The following is a 23924-nucleotide window of genomic DNA, read 5'->3' on the forward strand; positions in this document are numbered from 1 at the left end:
CAATTTATTAAGAGCTTTTAAAGTGGAATTTTTCAATTTCTAATACTTTATTAATTATAGGAGGTGTTTACCGGCAGTAAATTTAAATTTAAACAAGAAAATGACACTTATCAGTTGATTATTTCGACACCAAAAGTCGAGGACACCGGCAAGTACACCATTGAAATCGGGGGTGTTTCAAGTACAGCATTCTTGAATGTCGAAGAAGCAGATCCCACGTACACTTTTACGAAACCCCTTAAAAAGAAACTTGAAGGATTTACTCAGCATGAGACCACGCTTGAGTGCTCCGTTAGCAGCAGTATGGCTAATGTGCACTGGTTTAAGGATAACACAAGGTTGGAGTCCGATGATCCTCGCTACCTTATCTCCAAAGACATAAACGGTAACCTCAAACTGATTATCAAGGATTCGGTGCTTGAGGATGCGGGGCTCTACAGGTGTCAGCTGGATAAGCAACCTGATAAGACTGAGTGTAACCTTAAGGTCACGGAGTACCCGTACAAGTTCGTAAAGGTTCTAAAATCTCAACAGTGTATTGAGAAAGACACAGTGACACTCGCATGCGAAATCGATGATGCTATGGGGGAAGTGCAGTGGTTCCGTAACGGCGAAGAAATCAAACCCGATAAACGTATTCAAGTTTTAAAAGATGGTCGAAAGCGAAAGTTAGTCATTAAAGACTGTAAGGTTACCGATGCCGGCCAATTCAAATGTACAACGAATGCCGACACCACAGAGTCGGAAATAATAATTAACTGTGAGTTTGTCTCCTGCTATGTAATCAATGCAAGGAACACTAGTCCGGCATAAAATAAAATATTAAAGCAGGAGAGATAAATTTGTTCAGTATATACCATATTTACAGTTATAAAAATTCATTTATATTCATGTTGTTTGATTTTATGCCATAAACGAAATGGACCAGTTTCCAATGATTTCATTAATTAAACTAAACTACTAAATATATTGTCGGTGGTATTCTTTTTTTTAATATATATTTTATAGATCAAAACCGCTTTAACAAAAAACTCAAGGATACTGAAGCTGTTGAGAGAGAAAAATTGGTCCTGGACATCGAGCTTCAGGATCAAACGGCACCATGCGACTGGAAATTTAATGGAGAATCCATAGTACCGAGTGAAAGTATTCAAATTAAAAACCTGGGTGGAGGCAAGCATCAACTCATATTTAACAACCTGGATATGTCTAATGAGGGCGAAATAACTTGCGAGTCTGGCCAGCTAAGTTCGAAATGCAAGCTTTCTATTCGCAAGGGAGAAAGTAGACCAAACATAGATTGTCCTGATCAGTTTGCTGGCCCTATCAGTGCCCCTGTGCTTCTGGAAGTGCCTTTCAAAGGTAAAAATAAAAACAAAAATTTACTTTAATCTCTATATGACATTATAAACCGAGCATTCTACAGAAAAGTATTTCTATTGATCTAGGGCAGTATTTTTTAAAACCATTTTTCCCGTAGTCTGCTTAATTGCTATTAAAAAGTATATATTACCTAAAATCTGAGTATAAAAGTTGAATCAATTAAAATGGATCAGTATTAATTCTAATTCAGCAATTTATGTAATTTTTTATTTTTCCGTGTCACATAATGGTGTATTTTTTGTTGAAGAGGTATTTCGAAATCGTTCGGTACGCATCAAAAGTAATTTAGTTATTATTATGATAAATTTATCATGGCTTCTTACCTGTCAAACAGTGCCGGTTCTTCCTAACAATTTATATGTTCTTGGATATGCCAAGTGGTGGCCTTCGTTCAATCATACACACAACAATCTCATTTTCAATGTTTCTTTTCAATGCACAACAATTCATTTAAAATGTTGTTTATTTAGTTTCCGGTACAAAGCAAACACCAGTAGAGGCTAAACTATTCAAGGACGGCAAGCCATTGCCCATGAAGGATGTGGAGGTGGCAGTTAGCGATGAAAAGGTCATATTTAAAATAAAAAAGCCGTCAAGAGAATTATCTGGGCCATATCAAATAAAAATATCCAATGGACAAGGTGAAGATACCAAAGACGTACAGATTATTTGTCAAGATGTTCCACAGTCCCCCCAGGATGTGGATATTACAGACGTCTATCAAACGTCCTGTGTAATAAACTTCAAGCCTCCGACTGACGATGGTGGTACTCCTATAACCAAATATGTGATCGAACGGCAGGACTTGAGCAAAAAGCAAGGTTGGGAGTCTGTCGCCGAGGTTATACCTAGTGAACCATGTCAAAAAAAAATTGACGACTTAATCCCAAAAAAGCAGTACAGATTCCGTATTCGTGCTGTCAACGCAATTGGCCAATCAGATCCAGCCACATTTAAAAATACGGTTCTTGCGAAAGATCCATGGGATGAACCTGGAAGGCCCAAGGCAGTCGATCTTACCGACTGGGATAAAGACCACGCAGATCTTAAGTGGGAAGCCCCCGAGAGTGATGGCGGGGATCCTATAACTGCATATGTCGTAGAATACAAAGAAAAGTTCTCTAACGACTGGGTTGTCGGCAAGGAGGTTGACGGCGCTGCTAGAACTGCCACAGTTGACAGTCTAAAGGAAGGGCAACAGTATGAATTCCGTGTCCGTGCTGTTAATAGGGCAGGCCCAGGTGAACCTAGCGATAAGACGAAATCCATTATTGCAAAATGCCGTTTCGTTAAGCCCTTCATTGTCGGCGAAGGTCTGAAAAATATTACCGTTAAAAAGGGGCAAACCATTCGGTTCGACATTAAATATGACGGTGAGCCGGAACCAGCAGCACAATGGGTAAAGGCGACAGATAATTTAAAGTTTGACAACCATCGCATTTGCTTAGACCAGTTGGAAAGAAACTCATCCATTACTATTAAAAAATCAGTGCGGAGGGACACAGGCAAATACAAATTAGTACTGTCAAACAGCTCAGGGACGATTGAGTCTGAGGCTCAAGTTGTGGTTCTTGACAGGCCACTTGCTCCTGGAGGACCATTCGAGCCGGAAGAAATTCGCGCCAGCCATATAAAAATGAAATGGAAACGTCCAGAGGATGACGGTGGTTGTGAAATTACTGGATATGCTTTAGAGCGCATGGACGAAGAGACGGGGCGCTGGATTCCAGCTGGAGAAGTGGGTCCCAATGAAACGACATTCGATTTTAAGGGACTGACGCCAAATAAGAAATACAAGTTTCGCGTCAAGGCCATTAATAAAGAGGGCGAGTCAGAGCCACTTGAGACATCTGACGCAATCGTGGCAAAGAATCCATATGATCCCCCAAGTCCACCCAGCCAACCGGTCATCGATGATTACGATAACAAGAGTGTTCTTTTAAAATGGAAGCGACCTCCGTCAGATGGCGGACGCCCAATCACCCATTATATCGTTGAAATAAAAGACAAATTCGCACCTACCTGGAGTGAGGTGACAAAAACTAATGATCCCAACCCAGAGTGCAACGTAGAGGGCCTTAAAGAAAATATGGTGTACCAATTCCGAGTAAGAGCCGTGAACAAAGCAGGCCCCTCCGAGCCTTCCCAACCCACCGACAACCACTTATGCAAACACAAAAATCGTAAGTATTCACATTCTCAGTTCAGTTCAGTTATAAACCTGCTTTGGCTTAACATTTAAACACATTTGGCAAACAACATTAATTATAAGATTAATTAACTAATATTGCTTTCAGATATATAAATATTTGTGTTGGGATATATTTTTGTCTTACATACCAAATGTCTACATAACTTTTCACACACAGAGCAAGTCACATGTCGGACCATCCATTCTTGTTTCGTTTGTCGTAGAGAACCAGTAGTCTTCACAATTCGCGAAATGTATTTTCCATATTTTTCTATATATATCCTAGCTCCTTAAATTTATAAATTTAGAAAACAGATTTATTTAATCGGAAATAGTTTAATATGGAGTAAAGAGCCTTTTCTACCTAGCACATAAATAAAGTAATTGTATATGTTATGTGACTGTGGGTGGTTTCGCTATATTCTGATTATACCCGTTACTCGTAGAGTAAACGTGTATATGTACTAGAGTCGTGGAAAATTATGTAACAGGCAGTAGGAAGCGTTTCCGACCATAAAAAGTAAATATATTTTTGATCAGGATAAATAGCCGAGTCGATCTGGCCATGTTCATCTGTCTGTCCGTATGAACGTCGAGATCCCAGGAACTATAGAAGCTAGAGATTTAGGAATAAACATACCACATTACAGAGATATAGACGCATGTTGTTGACCCATGTTGCCACGCCAACGAACCGCCCAAAACTGCCTTGCCCACAATTTTTGAACAATGATTTGATATTTTCTCACATTTTTGTTAATCTTGTAAATTTCTTAATTTGCCAAAAATATTTTTTTCCACGCCCAAGCTCTAACGCCCACAAGCCGCCAAGTCAGATAGTCGCGGCACTCGACTCGTTTTCTGAGCGCCGACGTAACGGCACATTTAACGGCACACGATTTTTCTATTCGTAGTGAAAAATATATATAATAAAACTATTTTATATAAAATAATTATAATTTAATCCTATGCATGAATAATTTTGATTTACATCAGCGCTGACAGTTGGAAATTGCTTAGAAAAACTCGCATCTGCTTAACTGCCAACGCATTTACTGTGTATGTACTGCAAGACACTTGTATCCCCATAGAAAAAAAATTAAATGTTTTCATTTATGTTTATTCAACTTTTAGTTAAGCCGCAAATCGATCGGTCTACTTTTAAACGAGTAACAATAAAGAGCGGCCGAACTCACAAATGGTCAGTTGATGTCATTGGCGAACCAATACCAGAGTTACACTGGAGCTGGAGGGATGATATCCCATTAACCAACGGAAACCGAATTAAGATAGAAAATGTCGACTATCACACTGATTTTAGCATTACTAATGCTTTGCGTAAGGATAGCGGATTTTATACCCTAAAAGCAGAGAACCGCAATGGCATTGACCGCGAGACCGTAGAATTAGTTGTTCTAGGAAAACCAAGTTCGCCAAAAGGACCCCTTGCTGTAAGCGATGTAACTGCAACTGGATGCACACTTCAATGGAAGAAGCCTGAAGATGATGGCGGAGTGCCCATTAAGGAATATATAGTTGAAAAAATGGACAGCGCAACTGGAAAATGGGTCCGAGTTGGAAGATCTCCTGGTGAGAAAGAGCCACCAAGCTTTGACGTTACTGGCTTAAATACGGGATCAGAGTATATGTTCCGTGTTTCTGCTGTTAACGAGGAAGGAGAGTCAGATCCACTTACTACTTTAGTAGGGGTCGTGGCTAAAGATCCATTTGATGAGCCTAACAAACCTGGAACTCCGGAAGTTACTGATTATGATAATCAAAGTGTGACCTTAAAATGGGCTGCACCTAATAATGACGGAGGAGCCCCTATTCAGAAGTATATAATAGAAAAAAAAGATAAAAATAAGGCCGAATGGGAAAAGGCTTTAGAAATACCTGGAGACCAACTGGAAGCCACAGTTGCCGGACTTCAGGAATATGGAGAATATCAATTCCGAATAATAGCAGTAAACAAAGCCGGACTTTCGCCTCCATCAGATGCTAGTACTCCCCAAATTGTCAAGTATAAAAAATGTGAGTCCCATTAATCGTTTTCTATATTAGTTAAAAAGAATGTAATATATAGAAGGAGGAGTAATAGCGCTAAAAGTTTTTCCACGCCCACAACCTTTTATTTTATTGTTTGAATTTACAATTAATTTATAAAGCGTTAAAAAAATATCCTCCATGCACACTTTAGCGGCCAGAAATTGCTAAACGCTTTCACACCCACGTTTTTTAAAACTACTTTTATAATTATTTTTCTTATTCTTTAACCAATAGTTTAGATTCTTAGTTTTAGAAGTATTTAATTAGGCAAGATTTATTAGGCAAATTATATTGAACTACTAGGTGCCTTTAGCAAGTTGAGGCACTTGACTATAGCGTTCTATATTGTTATACCCGTTACTCGTAGAGTAAAAGGGTATACTAGATTCGTTGAAAAGTATGTAACAGGCAGAAGGAAGCGTTTCCGACCATATAAAGTATATATATTCTTGATCAGGATCAATAGCCGAGTCGATCTGGCTATGTCCGTCTGTCTGTCCTTCCATCTGTCCGTCCGTCTTTCTGTCCGTATGAACGTCGAGATCTCAGGAACTATAAAAGCTAGAAATTTGAGATTAGGCATACAGACTCCAGAGACATAGACGCAGCGCAAGTTTGTCGATTCATGTTGCCACGCCCACTCTAACGCCCACAAACCGCCCAAAACTGCCACGCCTACACTTTTGAAAAATAATTTAATATTTTTTTCATTTTTGAATTGGTCTTGTAAATTTCTATCGATTTGCCAAAAAACTTTTTGCCACGATTGAAATTTTTTCATTTTTGTATTGGTCTTGTAAATTTCTATCGATTTGCCAAAAAACTTTTTGCCACACCCACTCTCACGCCCACAAGCCGCCAAAAACTGTCAGTGTTGAAGACTCTCCTTCGCACTTCCACTAGCTGAGTAACGGGTATCAGATAGTCGGGGAACTTGACTATAGCGTTCTCTCTTGTTTTTTTTTCTGTTTTACAGTGAAGCCACGTATTGACCGAACTAACCTAAAGCCATTGCTTATTCGAGCCGGCAAGCCAATAAAGTACGATGTTAATGTTCGTGGAGAACCTGCACCCCTAATAACATGGTATCAAAATGATAAAGAGCTTAAGGCAGAAGAACTTCCTAGCAGTAGTGAAATCAAGAACATCCCATATAATACAAAGATTTCAATTATTGAAACAGTTCGTAACCATACTGGCATATACAAGATAACTGCTGTTAATGAACACGGAAAGGATGAAGCCACAGTTGAGGTTAATATTCTAGCTCCTCCAAGCAAACCAAAGGGTCCCTTGAATGTTAACGATGTTACAAAAGACAGCTGTAAGCTCAAATGGAAAAAACCTGACGATGATGGAGGAAAACCTATTTCAGCATATCAGGTTGAAAAGTTTGATAAAAAGCAAGGTCGTTGGGTCCCTGTTGGTCGAACGTCTGCCAATGATACCGAATTTGATGTCAAGGGCCTTCAGGAAGGCCATGAGTATCAGTTTCGCGTCAAGGCAATTAATGAAGAGGGGGAATCCGATCCCCTGGAATCCGATGGTAGTATCATAGCTAAAAATCCCTATGATACTGCTAGTAAGCCAGGTGTACCTAACATTGATGATTATAATGAGCATATGGTAAAGTTGAAGTGGGAAGCACCAAGGTCTGACGGAGGAGCCCCAATTTTAGGTTACGTCATTGAAAAAAAAGATAAGTTCTCTCCTATTTGGGATGAAATCCTCAGCACCAATGTAAGTACAGCAAACTAAGTCGCGATTTTATTTTAATAAGATGTTTATCAAAGCAATTTCACTATAAAAAAATGTATTTTAAAGACATCCGTTCCGGAAGCAACCGTTGAAGGTCTTGTTGAAGGCAATATCTACCAGTTCCGAGTTCGGGCAATTAATAAGGCCGGTCTCAGCGATCCAAGTGATGCAACAGAGCCTCATTTGGCCAAGCCAAGAAATCGTAAGGCAGTGTATATTTTTTACGCATTAATAAATAACATAATGACATAGTGGTAATATATTATCACGGCCTTCATTTTAATGTTAAGCCAAAGCAAAATATCAATATATTACGTCAAGCGACTTATTCAATATATCCTTAAGTTTCAAAGTATTTAATTCCATTATTATTATTTTCCATTTTAGTCAAGCCATCTATAAACAGAGAAAAAATGAAGCCTATTAAGGTTCGCGCTGGTCAAACGGTTAAGTTCGATGTCGACGTTAAGGGAGAACCGGCGCCTACTTTAACATGGTTCCTAAAAGAAAATGAGTTAACGTCTACGGGTCAAGTACGTCTAGAAAACATAGATTACAATACCAAACTTACAATGCTTGACACGGATCGCAAGCAAAGTGGCCTGTATAAGTTACGCGCTGAAAATATAAATGGCGTTGACGAAGCTTTTGTTGAAGTTATTATATTAGATAAGCCTTCAAAACCTGAAGGACCGCTTGAAATCTCTGACATTCATAAGGAAGGATGCAAGCTTAAATGGAGAAAGCCTAAAGATGATGGAGGTATACCTATTACTGGCTATGTAATAGAAAAAATGGATACCGCCACAGGTAAATGGGTTCCTGCTGGATCGGTAGATCCAGAAAAGAATGATATTGAAATAAAAGGATTGGATCCAAATCATCGCTATCAGTTTAGAGTCAAGGCTGTCAACGAAGAGGGTGAATCAGAACCTCTTGAAACTGAATCGGCTATTACTGCCAAAAATCCATTCGACGTGTCTGCTCCCCCTGGTCTCCCGGAGCTTGAAGATTGGGATGAGCATCATGTCAAACTAAAATGGGAACCACCAATTCGGGATGGGGGCTCTGCTATTACCAATTATATAATCGAAGTAATGGATAAAGATTCAGGGGAGTTTGTAAAAGCAGTTGAAACTGATAGTCCAGTTTGTAAAGGCGTCGTAAAGAAACTTGAAGAAGGACAGCAATACAAATTTAGAGTTCGTGCCGTAAACAAGGCTGGTCCGTCGGATCCATCCGAGCAAACGAATTGGCATGTGGCCAAACCTCGATTCCGTAAGTTTCCTACAATAACTGTTTATTTTGAACTAATACTTTAATTGAATCTTTACTTATTTTAGTGAAACCTTATATTGATCGAATCAATTTGAAACCCGTGATTGTAAAAACTGGTTTATCAATTAGCTTGGATATTAATATAAAAGGAGAGCCAGCTCCGAAAGTTGAATGGTTCTTCAATAACTTATCTCTTACGAGCGACGAACAAGGTGTAAAAATTGATAATGTTGATTACAATACGAAATTCTTTGTTATGCGTGCACAGAGATCTCAAAGTGGGAAATACATAATCAAAGCAACAAACGAAGTTGGTGAAGACGAAGCAGAATTGGAAGTCACAGTTTTGGGCAAGCCGGGAAAGCCAAAAGGCCCACTGCAAGTCAATGATATAACAAAACACAGTTGCAAGCTTAGGTGGGAAAAACCAGATGATGATGGTGGTTCGCCTATCGACTACTACGAAATTGAAAAACTTGATCCTCACACTGGTCAATGGTTACCATGTGGAAAGAGTTCCGAGCCGGAGGCCAAGGTAATTGGTCTTCATGAAGGCAAGGCATATAAATTCCGTGTGAGAGCTGTAAACAAGGAAGGAGAATCTGAGGACTTGGAAACCGAAAAATCAATTATAGCGAAAAATCCATTTGATGAACCAGATAAACCAGGCAGACCCGAACCTACTAATTGGGATAAAGATTTCGTCGACTTAGCCTGGAATCCGCCGAAAAACGATGGAGGTGCACCAATTCAAAAATATATTATTCAAATGCGAGATAAGTCCGGACGCGCATGGGTAGACTCTGCAACCGTGCCAGGGGATAAGTGTAATGGTACCGTTACCGGCGTAGAAGAGGGTCATGAATACGAGTTTCGTATTGTTGCTGTTAACAAGGCGGGACCAAGTGACCCCAGCGATGTTTCAAAATCAGTGGTGGCAAAACCTCGTTTTCTTAAACCTCACATTGACCGGAAGAACCTACAAAAAAAAATTATGCGAACAGGACAAATGCTTCATATGGACGCCCTAATAAAAGCGGAACCTCCAGCTAAAATAATATGGACTTACAACGAAACAGAAATCAAAACTTCTGACCACATTAAAATTGAAAATGAGGACTATAAAACGACATTCATTATGCCAAAAGTAAGACGCGCTGATCGAGGCATTTACATCGTCACTGCCAAAAATGACTCAGGTTCCGACACTGTAGAAGTTGAGCTGGAAGTACTGTGCAAGCCAAGTAAACCCAAAGGCCCTCTAGCTGTTTCCAATGTAACGGCCGAAAGTGTTCACCTTAAATGGGAAAAGCCCGAAGATGATGGTGGTGACCCAATCGAACAATATTTGGTCGAACGCATGGATATGGAAACAGGTCGATGGGTACCTGTGCTTACAACTAAAACACCTGATGCTGATGTAACAGGTCTTACGGAAGGAAAGGAATATCTTTTTAGAGTAAAAGCTGTCAACTCCGAAGGCGAATCGGAGCCATTGGTGACCGATATTCCAACAAAGGCCAAGAATCCTTTCGATGCGGCCGACACCCCAGGAAAGCCGCAAATTATTGATTGGTCTGCTAACCACTGTGATCTCAAGTGGAGAGCTCCTGAAGACGATGGCGGGGCTCCCATCACCGGTTATATTGTGGAAAGGAAGGATCCAAATACAGGAAAGTGGCAAAAAGCACTTGAAACAAATACGCCTGACTGTAAAGCACGCGTAAATGACTTAATCGCAGGTAACAAATATCAGTTTAGAATAAAGGCTGTTAACATGGCAGGTAAAAGCAAACCATCCGAGCCTTCCGACCAGATGACCGCAAAGGACCGATTTGCTCCACCCAAAATTGATAGAACAAACATTAAGGACATTACCATCAAAGCTGGACAACAGATTCGATTCGACATCAAGGTCTCTGGAGAGCCTCCGGCTACAAAAGTTTGGCTTCACAATAAAGCCCGACTCGAAAATGACGATTGTAGCTACAATATTGATATGGAATCATATCGCACAAAACTGGCCGTACCAATTTCAAAGCGATTGCATTCAGGAAAATATACTCTTAAGGCAGAGAATGAATCTGGACGGGATGAGGCTTCATTTGAAGTCATAGTACTAGACAAACCGGGTCCCCCAGAAGGTCCTTTAAGAGTCAGTGATGCGCACAAAGAAGGGTGCAAGCTGAAATGGAACGCTCCCTTGGACGATGGAGGTTTGCCAATAGATCATTATATTATTGAGAAAATGGACGTCGAGAGTGGTCGTTGGTTGCCATCTGGACGCTTTAAGGATCCTTTTGCTGAGTTGAATAATTTGGAGCCAAGTCATGAATACAAATTCCGAGTGCTTGCCGTAAATACAGAAGGTGAATCTGAACCATTAACTGGAGAACAGTCTGTTATAGCCAAAAATCCTTTTGATGAGCCTGGAAAGCCAGGAACGCCGGAAGCAGTGGACTGGGATAAAGATCATGTCGATTTGGTTTGGAGGCCACCAATTAACGATGGTGGATCGCCTATCACTGGCTATGTAGTTGAAAAACGCGAGAAAGGTACTGACAAGTGGATAAAAGGAACAGAAGTCCCGGCTCTTGGCGAGGAGTGCAAGGCTACTGTTCCCAATCTTAATGAAAATTGTGAATACGAATTCCGAGTCAAAGCTATTAATGCTGCTGGGCCCGGTGAACCATCTGACGCAACCAAACCTATCATTACAAAGCCAAGAAAGTGTAAGTCTATATATAGCGGTTTAAATTGTAACCATGTCAATTTTAAGACTATCTGCATGCAAAGTTATATGTTAAAGCTATATGTTTAATCGTTCAACTAACACTACGAGGCAGAAAAACTATTTTATCATTTTAAATGCAAATTAAAGGCTAAAATGCAAAAAATACATTGCATGTGGAATAAATAAAATATAGACACATATATAACAATATAAAGTCATTTAATGTTATTAATTTTTTTATTTAAATATTTTATAATAATATAGTGGCCCCTAAAATTGACCGAAAAAATATTCGTACCTATAACTTCAAGTCAGGAGAGCTAATATTCTTGGACATCAATATCAGTGGAGAGCCCCCACCGGATGTTACATGGTATCAAAACAACAAGTCTGTTCAAGCAACATCATTTAGTCATATAGAGAATATTCCGTATAACACTAAACTCATAAATAACAACCCCGAACGGAAAGATACTGGACTCTACAAAATCTCAGCGCATAACTTTTACGGCCAGGATCAAGTCGAGTTTCAAATAAATATCATTAGTAAGTTAACAATTAAATTAAAAACATTAAATTAAAATATTAAATTTAAAAACATGTTAAATTTTCCCTTTTATTAATTAGCGAAACCCTGCAAACCTGAAGGTCCATTAGAAGTATCAGAAGTACACAAGGAAGGTTGTAAGCTTAAATGGAAAAAACCCAAGGACGATGGAGGTGAACCAATTGAATGCTATTTGGTTGAGAAATTCGACCCAGATACGGGTATTTGGTTGCCTGTTGGCAGGTCCGACGTACCTGAGTACAACGTAGATGGCTTGGTCCCAGGTCATGATTACAAGTTCCGGGTAAAAGCTCTAAACAATGAAGGGGAATCGGAACCACTGGAAACTTTGGGTTCAATAATTGCCAAGGATCCATTTAGTAAGTTACAAACTTATATAAATATAAAATTTTATAAGATATCATTACATTTTCTTAGCCGTTCCATCGAAGCCTGGCATTCCAGAACCTACCGATTGGACTGCAAATAAGGTAGAACTTGCTTGGCCAGAACCAGCAAGTGATGGTGGATCGCCGATACAAGGCTATATAGTTGAGGTTAAAGACAAATATAGCCCTCTTTGGGAAAAGGCTTTGGAAACCAATTCTCCAACTCCAATTGCAACGGTTCAAGGCCTTATTGAAGGAAATGAATACCAGTTCCGAGTAGTTGCCTTGAATAAGGGTGGCCAATCGGAGCCTTCAGACCCAAGCAAAATCTTTACAGCTAAGCCGCGCTATCTTGCCCCCAAGATAGACCGCAGAAATCTTCGTGATATTACTCTGTCGTCCGGAACCGCTCTTAAATTAGATGCAAATATAACAGGCGAGCCAGCTCCAAAAGTAGAGTGGAAATATTCCAATTACCATCTGCAATCAGGAAAAAATGTTACAATCGAAACTCCCGACTACTATACAAAATTGGTTATTAGACCAACGCAGCGAAATGATTCTGGAGAATATTTGGTCTCGGCTACTAACAGTTCTGGAAAAGACAGCGTGGTTGTAAACGTGGTTATCACAGATAAGCCCTCACCTCCTAACGGACCACTTCAAATATCCGATGTGCACAAGGAGGGTTGCCACCTTAAATGGAAGCGTCCAAGTGATGATGGGGGAACGCCAATTGAGTATTTCCAAATTGACAAATTAGATCCCGAAACTGGGTGCTGGATTCCATCTTGTCGATCAACAGAACCTCAAGTGGATATTACAGGTCTTACTCCTGGAAATGAATATAGGTTCCGAGTATCCGCTGTAAATGCTGAAGGTGAATCACAGCCCTTGATAGGTGAAGAATCTATAGTGGCAAAAAATCCATTCGATGAACCTGGAAAGCCCGAGAACCTTAAAGCAACTGATTGGGATAAGGACCATGTGGACTTAGCGTGGACCCCCCCCCTAACTGATGGCGGATCACCAATTTCTGGCTATATTATTGAAAAAAGGGATAAATATGGAAAGTGGGAGCGGACCATTGACGTTCCTGCAGATCATTGCAAAGCGACCGTTCCAGATCTTATCGAGGGCCAAACCTACGAGTTCCGAGTTTCCGCGGTCAACGCAGCTGGGACTGGAGAACCATCTGATGCTACTCCATCTATAATTGCCAAGGCTCGCAACAAGCCACCTGTTATAGATAGATCTAACCTGGTAGAAGTGCGTATTAAAGCTGGACAGTCTTTTACATTCGATTGCAAGGTATCTGGGGAGCCAGCGCCTAAGACGAAATGGCTGCTTAAGAAAAGAGAAGTTTATTCAAAGGACAACGTTAAGGTAACTAATGTTGACTACAATACTAAACTAAAAGTGAATGGTGCAACCAGATCTGACACCGGTATATACACAGTGTTTGCAGAAAACGTAAACGGAGAAGACAGTGCAGATGTTAAGGTAACTGTCATTGACAAACCTGCACCGCCAAACGGACCGCTTAAGGTTGATGAAATAAATGCCGAGTCTTGTACTCTGCACTGGAATCCCCCAGACGACGATGGGGGACAACCAATAGATAATTATATCGTTGAAAAATTAGATGAAACAACAGGACGTTGGGTACCTGCTGGGGAGACTGACGGGCCAGCCACCGCACTTAAAGTAAAGGGCCTTACCCCTGGTCATAAATACAAATTTCGAGTACGTGCCAAAAACCGTCAGGGATCATCAGAACCACTTACAACATCACAAGCCATCATGGCCAAAAATCCATTCAATGAACCTACAAAGCCAGGTACTCCAACCATAAAAGACTTTGACAACGAATTTGTTGATCTTGAATGGACTAGACCAGAGGCTGATGGTGGATCTCCCATAACGGGGTATATAGTTGAAAAACGCGACAAATTCTCCCCTGATTGGGAAAAATGCGTTGAGGTCAGTGATGACATCACCAATGCTCACGTTCCTGACTTGGTTGAAGGCCTTAAATATGAATTCCGCGTCAGAGCAGTAAATAAAGCTGGTCCAGGCTTACCCAGTGATGCAACTGAAACACATATGGCTCGTCCCAAGAACACACCTCCAAAAATAGATCGAAACTACATGACAGATATAAAAATTAAAGCTGGAAATGTATTTGAATTTGATGTACCAGTAACTGGGGAGCCTTTACCAAGCAAAGATTGGACTCACGAATGCAATATGATCATAAACACAGATCGAGTAAAAATTTCAAATTTTTATGACCGCACTAAGATAAGAATACTTGATGCGAAGCGATCCGACACAGGAGACTATACTTTAACAGCACGTAACGTAAATGGTACAGATAGGCACACTGTAAAAGTTACAGTCCTGGATGCTCCTAGTGTGCCAGAAGGCCCATTACGTAATGGTGATGTTAGCAAAAACTGTATAGTACTTCGATGGCGGCCTCCCAAGGATGATGGTGGCTCAGAGATTACTCATTATGTTGTGGAAAAAATGGATAATGAAGCCATGCGCTGGGTACCCGTTGGTGATTGCACTGATACCGAAATCAGGGCGGATAATCTAATTGAAAACCATGATTACAGTTTTAGGGTAAGAGCTGTCAATAAGCAAGGACAATCACAACCACTGACAACTTCTCAGCCTATAACAGCAAAAGATCCCTATTCACACCCAGATAAACCTGGCCAACCGCAAGCTACAGATTGGGGTACAAGTTTTGTGGATCTGGAGTGGGCCGCTCCAAAGAAAAATGGCGGGGCACCCATTTCTTCATATATTATAGAAAAAAGACCAAAGTTTGGTCAATGGGAACGGGCTGCTGTTGTGCCAGGTGATGATTGCAAGGCTCATGTACCGGAACTTACATATGGTGGAGAATACGAGTTCCGGGTCATTGCCGTCAACCGGGGAGGTCCTAGCGATCCATCTGATCCGTCTAGCACCATTATATGCAAGCCACGTTTCCTTGCTCCATTCTTTGACAAGTCACTTTTAAACGATATTACAGTCCATGCTGGAAAGCGTTTAGGATGGACATTACCAATCGAAGCGTCTCCGAAACCATCTATAACATGGCTATATAATGGAAAAGAAATAGGTTCAAATTCACGAGGCGAGTGTGGTCTTTTTCAAAACGAGTTAACATTTGAAATTTTATCCTCACTTAGAAGCGACGAAGGTCGTTATACTTTAATATTGAAGAATGAGCATGGATCATTTGATGCATCTGCACATGCGACGGTATTGGATCGACCATCGCCACCACAAGGACCTCTGGATATAACAAAGATAACAAGAGATGGATGCCACTTAGCCTGGAATGTTCCGGATGATGACGGTGGTTCGCCTATATTGCATTATATTATCGAGAAAATGGACTTATCTCGAAGCACTTGGTCCGATGCTGGTATGAGCACACATATAGTTCATGATATCACTCGCCTTGTCCACCGCAAGGAATATATGTTCCGTGTTAAAGCAGTCAATGCAATTGGGGAATCCGATCCCTTAGAAGCAGCAAATAGTATAATTGCTAAAAACGAGTTTGACGAGCCTGATGCGCCTGGAAAACCAAATATTACTGATTGGGATCGTGACCATATAGACTTGCAATGGGCTGTCCCAAAAAGCGACGGTGGAGCTCCGATTAGTGAATACATCATACAGAAAAAGGAAAAGGGTAGTCCTTACTGGACTAATGTACTACATGTTCCATCAAATAAGAACATAGCCACAGTTCCAGACTTAACCGAGGGTCAAGAGTATGAATTTAGAGTTATTGCTGTTAATCAAGCAGGTCAATCTGAACCTTCAGAGCCATCTGACATGATTATGGCAAAGCCGCGCTACCTGCCACCAAAAATAATAACTCCACTCAACGAAATACGTATTAAATGCGGGCTCATATTTCACACAGATATACATTTTATTGGTGAGCCAGCACCAGAAGCGACATGGACACTTAATAACAATCCCCTAATGTCAAATGACCGATCGACAATTACATCAATTGGTCACCACACCGTAGTACATACTGTTAACTGTAAAAGGTCTGACTCCGGAGTCTATCATCTATTACTGCGTAATAGTTCTGGAATCGATGAAGGCAGCTTCGAACTTGTAGTACTTGACCGCCCGGGGCCGCCAGAAGGTCCAATGGAATATGAAGAAATTACTGCGAACTCTGTGACTATATCATGGAAACCACCAAAAGATAATGGAGGATCTGAAATATCTTCTTATATTATAGAAAAACGTGATCTTTCCCATGGCGGTGGGTGGGTACCAGCTGTAAATTATGTTAGTGCCAAATACAACCATGCTCTGGTGCCCAGACTTCTGGAAGGAACCATGTACGAGTTTAGAGTTATGGCCGAAAACCTTCAAGGACGTTCCGATCCCCTTTCTACCGACCAACCGGTGATAGCCAAAAATCAATACACAGTGCCGGGAGCTCCTGGAAAGCCAGAACTAATTGACAGCGATAAGAATCATATTTCAATTAAATGGAAGCAACCAATTAGTAATGGAGGATCCCCAATTATCGGTTACGACGTTGAACGTCGCGACGTCAATACTGGTCGATGGATGAAAATAAATGGGCAACCAGTACCTACTACTGAATATCAAGATGACAGAGTAACATCGAACCATCAATATCAATACAGAATATCGGCGGTTAACGCTGCTGGTAACGGTAAAACTTCCGAACCTTCGGCCACTTTCGATGCTCGACCCTTGCGTGAAAAGCCAAGATTTTATTTTGATGGTTTGATAGGCAAACGTGTTAAAGTACGTGCAGGTGAGCCTGTTAAATTGAATATCCCCATATCTGGGGCACCTACTCCGACTATTGAATGGAAACGAGGTGATCTCAAGCTACAGGAAGGTAAACGCGTATCTTACGAGACTAACTCGGAACGTACTCTATTTCGAATTGATGATTCAAACAGACGGGATTCTGGAAAATACATTGTTACCGCTGCTAATGAGTTTGGTAAGGATACAGCTGACATTGAAGTTATTGTCGTAGACAAGCCATCACCCCCTGAAGGACCTTTGAGTTATACGGAGATAGCCCCAGATCACATTTCGTTGCATTGGTATTCGCCCAAGGACGATGGTGGTAGCGACATATCGGGATACATAATCGAGTTCACTGAGTATGGTGTAGATGATTGGAGGTCAGTGCCAGGCACTTGCCCCAAGACCAATTTTACAGTGAAGGGTCTAGTAGAGGGCAAGAAATATGTTTTTCGTGTCAGGGCTGAAAATATCTACGGAGCTTCCGAAGCTCTCGAAGGTAAGCCGGTGTTGGCTAAGTCGCCTTTCGACCCACCCGGAGCACCATCTCAGCCAGCCATTACTACATATACACCAAACTCAGCTAGTTTGGAGTGGCATCCACCAAACGATTGCGGTGGTAAGCCTATTATGGGGTACATTATAGAACGACGCGAACGCGGGGGTGGTTGGATTAAATGCAACAATTACCCTACACCTAATACATCCTATACAGTACCCAATCTTCGGGATGGAGCTCGTTATGAGTTCCGAGTGCTCGCAGTAAATGAGGCTGGGCCTGGTCACCCGTCAAAGCCCTCCGATCCAATGACTGCTGAGCATCAGCGCTATCGCCCAGATCCGCCGGAGCCACCAAAACCAGATCGTATTTCCAGGAATAGTGTTACATTATCCTGGCGCCCCCCTCGCACCGATGGCAAATCCAGAATAAAAGGGTATTATATTGAAATGCGTCCCAAAAACGAGAAGAATTGGACCATTGTTAACGACATACCTATTAATTCCAATGTATACACAGTGCCAAGCCTTAAGGAAGGAGAAGAGTATTCATTCCGTGTTATCGCTGAAAATGAAGTTGGTCGATCAGAGCCATCTAAGCCATCGCAACCCATCACAATTGAGGAGCAACCAAATAAGCCTTGCATGGAACTCGGAAAGGTCCGAGATATTGTGTGTAGAGCTGGTGATGATTTTAGCATTCATGTACCCTACATAGCTTTTCCCAAGCCCAACGCATTTTGGTATTCCAATGACAATATGCTGGATGACAATACTCGTGTGCACCAACATTTGACTGATGATGCAGCATCTGTTGTGGTGAAAAACTCGAAACGCGCCGATTCAGGTCAATATCGGCTCCAATTAAAGAATTCATCAGGATTCGATACGGCTACCATTAATGTTAGAGTTTTGGATAGACCATCTCCACCAACACGCATACGTGCTGATGAGTTTTCTGGAGATTCTCTAACATTGTATTGGAATCCACCAAACGATGACGGTGGCTCTACTATACAAAATTATATTATTGAAAAGAAAGAAGCTCGTTCGTCCACATGGTCTAAGGTCAGCAGCTATTGCACAGTACCGTTTGTTAGAATTCGAAACCTTGCGATCAATAAAGAATATGATTTCCGCGTGATAGCGGAAAATAAATATGGTCAATCCGACCCGGCCAATACATCTGAGCCTATAGTTGCAAGACATCCCTTCAATGTCCCCAATACTCCCGGTATTCCTCATGGTATTGACTCGACAGAAGATAGTATAACTATAGCGTGGACAAAACCAAAACACGATGGTGGTTCTCCCATAACCGGCTATATTATTGAAAAACGCTTATTAAGTGATGACAAATGGACCAAGGCAGTTCATGCTATTTGTCCAGACCTATCTTGTAAAATTCCAAATCTTATTGAAAATGCTGAATACGAGTTTAGGGTAGCCGCAGTAAATGCAGCCGGACAATCGGCCTATAGCGGTTCCAGCGACTTCATCTTCTGCCGCCGACCACCACATGCGCCAAAGATTACATCAGATTTGTCAATTCGGGATATGACAGTTATTGCAGGAGATGAATTCCGTATAACAGTACCATATCACGCCAATCCTCGGCCAACTGCATTATGGACTGTAAATGGTGTAGAAGTAATTCCCGATGAGCGTATTAAATTTGATTCTAATGATTATAATTCAGTTTATTACAATAAATCAGCTAAACGAGGTGAGACTGGATCGTACACCATTACACTTACCAATAACAAGGGTTCAGATACTGCATCATGTCACGTCACAGTGGTAGATAGGCCATTACCACCTCAGGGTCCATTAAATGCATACGACATTACCCCCGACACTTGCACCCTGGCCTGGAAGACGCCGTTGGATGATGGTGGTTCACCTATTACAAATTATGTCGTTGAAAAATTGGACAATAGTGGTTCATGGGTTAAGATCTGCAGTTTTGTTCGTAACACTCACTACGATGTCATGGGCTTGGAACCTCAATGCAAATATAATTTCCGTGTAAGAGCAGAAAACCAATACGGTTTGTCTGATCCATTGGATATAATCGAACCCATTGTTGCCAAACATCAATTTACAGTTCCGGATGAGCCTGGTCAGCCAAAGGTTATTGACTGGGATTCTGGAAATGTGACTTTGATTTGGACTCGACCAGTAAGTGATGGAGGGTCCCGCATACAAGGCTATCAAGTTGAATATCGGGATATTTTAAACGATTCGACTTGGAATGCGTATGATTACCTTATAAAGGACACTAAGTATCAACTTTACAACTTAATCAACGGCAGTGAATACGAATTCCGTATAAAGGCTAAGAACGCTGCAGGCGTAAGTAAACCATCTTCACCATCACTTAGATTTAAGCTGAAAGGAAAATTCAGTGTACCCTCACCTCCTGGGGCCCCACAAGTAACTAAGGTTGGTAAAAACTATGTCGACTTAAAGTGGGAGAAACCTTCAAGAGATGGTGGATCTCGCATTACTGGCTACATTATTGAACGAAGAGACATCGGTGGAGCCGTATGGGTAAAGTGTAATGATTACAATGTCTTGGATACAGAATACACGGTTATGAACCTCATCGAGATGGGTGATTACGAATTCCGCATATATGCTGTCAATTCCGCTGGACGCTCAGAACCTAGTTTATGTACCATGCCAATTAAGGTTTGCGAGGTACTTGGTGGTGAGAAACCTGATTGGATTACACGACTACAAGACAGGGTTGCACCCTTTGGCAAGGATTATACTTTACAATGCGCTGCCTCAGGTAAACCAAGTCCAACCGCAAGGTGGCTTCGCAATGGAAAAGAAATTCAAATGGGGGGGGGCAGAATTACATGCGACAGTAAGGATGGGCTCTTCCGACTGCATATATCTAATGTTCAATCTGGAGACGATGGTGACTACACATGTGAGGCAATGAATTCTCTCGGATTCGTTAACACATCAGGTTATCTAAAAATTGGCTCACCGCCTATCATTAACAGATGCCCCCATGAACTTAACTTACCCGAAGGAGACAATTCAAAGATCAAGATTTTCTACTCTGGCGACCAGCCACTAACTGTGATATTAAAGAAAAACAATGAAGTCATATCTGATAGTAATGATGATACGCATGTTAAGGTAAACATATTTGACGATTATGTAGCGATTTGCATTCGTAATATCGTAAAAAGCGATGCTGGCACATATCAAATTGAATTCACCAATGATTCTGGTAGTGCCACAGGGCAGTTTAATGTACGCATCACCGGCATGCCTTCAGCCCCAACCGGACCCATGGGTACCTCTTACATTAACAAACACTCCTGTACATTAAGCTGGCGTCCCCCTTCCTACGATGGTGGTCTTAAAGTTACTCATTACGTGGTCGAGAGGAAAGATGTGTCATCACCACACTGGATAACTGTATCTAGTACCTGCAAAGATACAGCCTTCAATGTACAAGGGCTTATTGAGAACCAAGAATACATTTTCCGAGTGATGGCTGTAAATGAGAACGGAATGGGTCCACCACTAGAGGGGTTAAATCCACTTCGAGCCAAAGACCCAATTGACCCACCTTCGCCGCCTGGCATTCCTCAAATTACTGAGATCGGAGGAGACTTTGTGCATTTGGAATGGAGTAAGCCGGAATCGGATGGCGGTGCCCACATTCAAGGCTATTGGATCGATAAGCGTGAAGTAGGCAGCAACACATGGCAGCGTATAAACACTACTATCTGTGCTGCCAATCAAATAAACTGTATCAATCTGATTGAAGGGCGGCAGTACGAGTTCCGAATCTTTGCACAGAATGTAGCAGGTCTCTCGAAAAATTCATCCGCTTCCCAAGGAGTCAAGATAATAGATCCACAGGCGGCTTCTCCGCCATTGATTGTGAAACCGCTACGCGATGCCAATTGCATTCAAAATCACAACGCCCAATTCACATGCACAATAAGTGGCGTTCCTAAGCCAACCATAACTTGGTATAAAGGAGCTCGCGAAATCAGTAATGGGACACGGTATCACATGTACTCAGAAGGTGACAATCATTTCCTAAATATCAACGACATATTTGGCGAAGACGCTGATGAATATGTTTGTCGCGCTGTAAATAAGGCTGGAGCAAAATCAACACGCGCCACATTGGCTATTATGAGTAAGTATATATATTTATATATGTGCGTTTTTGGTATTTGAATATTTTTAAACTTCTTAGCTGCTCCAAAATTAAACGTTCCACCAAGATTTAGAGACACTGCTTACTTTGATAAGGGTGAAAATGTTGTAATTAAAATTCCCTTTACTGGTTTCCCAAAACCACGTATACATTGGGTTAGGGACGGTGAAAATATTGAGTCCGGTGGTCACTACACTGTGGAAGTTAAGGAACGACATGCTGTTCTTATCATTCGAGATGGATCGCACTTGGACTCGGGACCTTATAGAATTACAGCGGAAAACGAACTTGGTTCGGATACAGCTATAATACAAGTGCAAATTAGTGATCGTCCAGATCCTCCACGATTCCCCTTAATTGAAAGTATTGGCACAGATTCGTTGTCTCTTAGCTGGAAATCTCCTATATGGGACGGTGGCAGCGACATAACGAATTACTACGTAGAGCGTCGGGAGCACCCATTATCTTCGTGGATACGTGTCGGAAATACTAGGTTTGCGTCTATGGCAGTCAGCGGCTTGACTCCAGGAAAAGAGTACGATTTCCGCATATTTGCTGATAATGTATATGGACGGTCTGACTCTTCCGACACTAGCACTCTGATCAAGACTAAGGAGTCTATTAGAAAGAAACCGATTGAACGTAAGTGGGAAATTGATGCAAATGGGCGGAAACTACGTGGAAAAGCAGATGGACCAGTTAAAGATTACGATTCATATGTGTTTGACATTTATTCCAAGTTCGTTCCGCAACCCGTGGAAATATCTCAGCAAAGTGTATATGATAGGTATGATATCCTTGAGGAAATCGGAACAGGTGCATTCGGAGTAGTACATCGCTGTCGCGAGAGAAGCACTGGAAATATTTTTGCTGCCAAGTTTATTCCAGTATCGCATTCGGTTGAGAAAGACTTGATACGCCGAGAAATAGATATAATGAATCAATTGCACCATCAGAAGCTTATCAACTTGCACGATGCTTTCGAAGACGACGATGAAATGATCCTAATACTGGAATTGTAAGTAACACCCAAAATATACTTATATTATTATTATTATTATTATTATTATCTATTCTTATTTTAGCTTATCCGGTGGAGAATTATTTGAACGCATTACTGCTGAAGGTTATGTAATGACGGAAGCTGAAGTTATAAACTATATGAGACAAATTTGCGAGGGCATTAGACATATGCACGAACAAAATATTATCCACTTGGACATAAAACCAGAGAATATAATGTGCCAAACTCGTTCAAGCACTAATGTTAAACTTATCGACTTTGGACTAGCAACGCGCCTTGATCCAAATGAAGTTGTTAAAATTACAACAGGAACGGCTGAGTTCGCAGCACCGGAGATCGTAAACAGGGAGCCAGTGGGCTTCTACACTGATATGTGGGCTACTGGAGTACTATCCTATGTTCTGTAAGGTTCTATTTCTTTCGTAATTTTTTCAATGTTACTACATAAAACAATACACTCAAAGCTTATATGTCCTGACAGGTGTGCCCAATACAGTAAGCTTTTGGAATTATCTACAGGGAAAAGTTGGTTATTTAATTTTAATCTTGGTACATATAGTATTTATTCGGCATAAGATATATAGATTTCAGCCAGAAGTCTAACGCACTAATGGAGACATTGGCGACCATATAAAATACATATTCTTGATTAGTATTGCCCAAATCGATATAGACTTGTCCGTCCGTCCAATTACCTACAGAAAAAAGTAGCTTGTTTAATCTTAATCTTGGTACAATATAAATACCAGAAGGTATAAAGATTTCAGTCAGAAGTTTCAGACATTTGCGACCATGCAAAATACCAGAAGGTATATAGATTTCAGTCAGAAGTTTCAGACATTTGCCACCATGCAAAATATATATTCTTGATTAGTATTACCCAATTTTACGAATTTTTACGCAAACCAGTCTCTCACTTTTTTAAGCTATTTACAATAAGTTTGCAATAAGTTTGCAATAGTCGTCCCTCTTAAAGTAAAGGGTATTTCAGATTCGTGTAAAAATTCCTAACAGGTAGAAGAGAGTCACT

At 41.0% G+C, this 23924-nt stretch overlaps 1 protein-coding gene across 35 annotated transcripts in view; it reads left to right on the forward strand.

Annotated features, from left to right (window-relative positions):
• The window catches only part of LOC120454887 (twitchin), a 50135-nt gene that overhangs the window by 20998 nt on the left and 5213 nt on the right, over nucleotides 1-23924 (forward strand). For 34 of the 35 annotated variants that reach the window (XM_039640484.2, XM_039640496.2, XM_039640487.2 and 31 more), the window contains 13 exons: nucleotides 61-760; nucleotides 1009-1362; nucleotides 1854-3566; nucleotides 4709-5608; nucleotides 6600-7363; nucleotides 7448-7583; nucleotides 7769-8659; nucleotides 8725-11391; nucleotides 11658-11939; nucleotides 12021-12320; nucleotides 12379-21849; nucleotides 21910-22888; nucleotides 22956-23297. In XM_039640484.2, coding sequence (XP_039496418.1) covers nucleotides 61-760; nucleotides 1009-1362; nucleotides 1854-3566; nucleotides 4709-5608; nucleotides 6600-7363; nucleotides 7448-7583; nucleotides 7769-8659; nucleotides 8725-11391; nucleotides 11658-11939; nucleotides 12021-12320; nucleotides 12379-21849; nucleotides 21910-22888; nucleotides 22956-23297 — 19499 coding nt within the window. The remainder of the gene's footprint in view (nucleotides 1-60; nucleotides 761-1008; nucleotides 1363-1853; nucleotides 3567-4708; nucleotides 5609-6599; nucleotides 7364-7447; nucleotides 7584-7768; nucleotides 8660-8724; nucleotides 11392-11657; nucleotides 11940-12020; nucleotides 12321-12378; nucleotides 21850-21909; nucleotides 22889-22955; nucleotides 23298-23924) is intronic. The other variant, XM_044006518.1, reaches the window with a different exon arrangement.

Source organism: Drosophila santomea, chromosome 4 (assembly GCF_016746245.2).
Source record: "Drosophila santomea strain STO CAGO 1482 chromosome 4, Prin_Dsan_1.1, whole genome shotgun sequence".
Taxonomy (NCBI): domain Eukaryota; kingdom Metazoa; phylum Arthropoda; class Insecta; order Diptera; family Drosophilidae; genus Drosophila; species Drosophila santomea.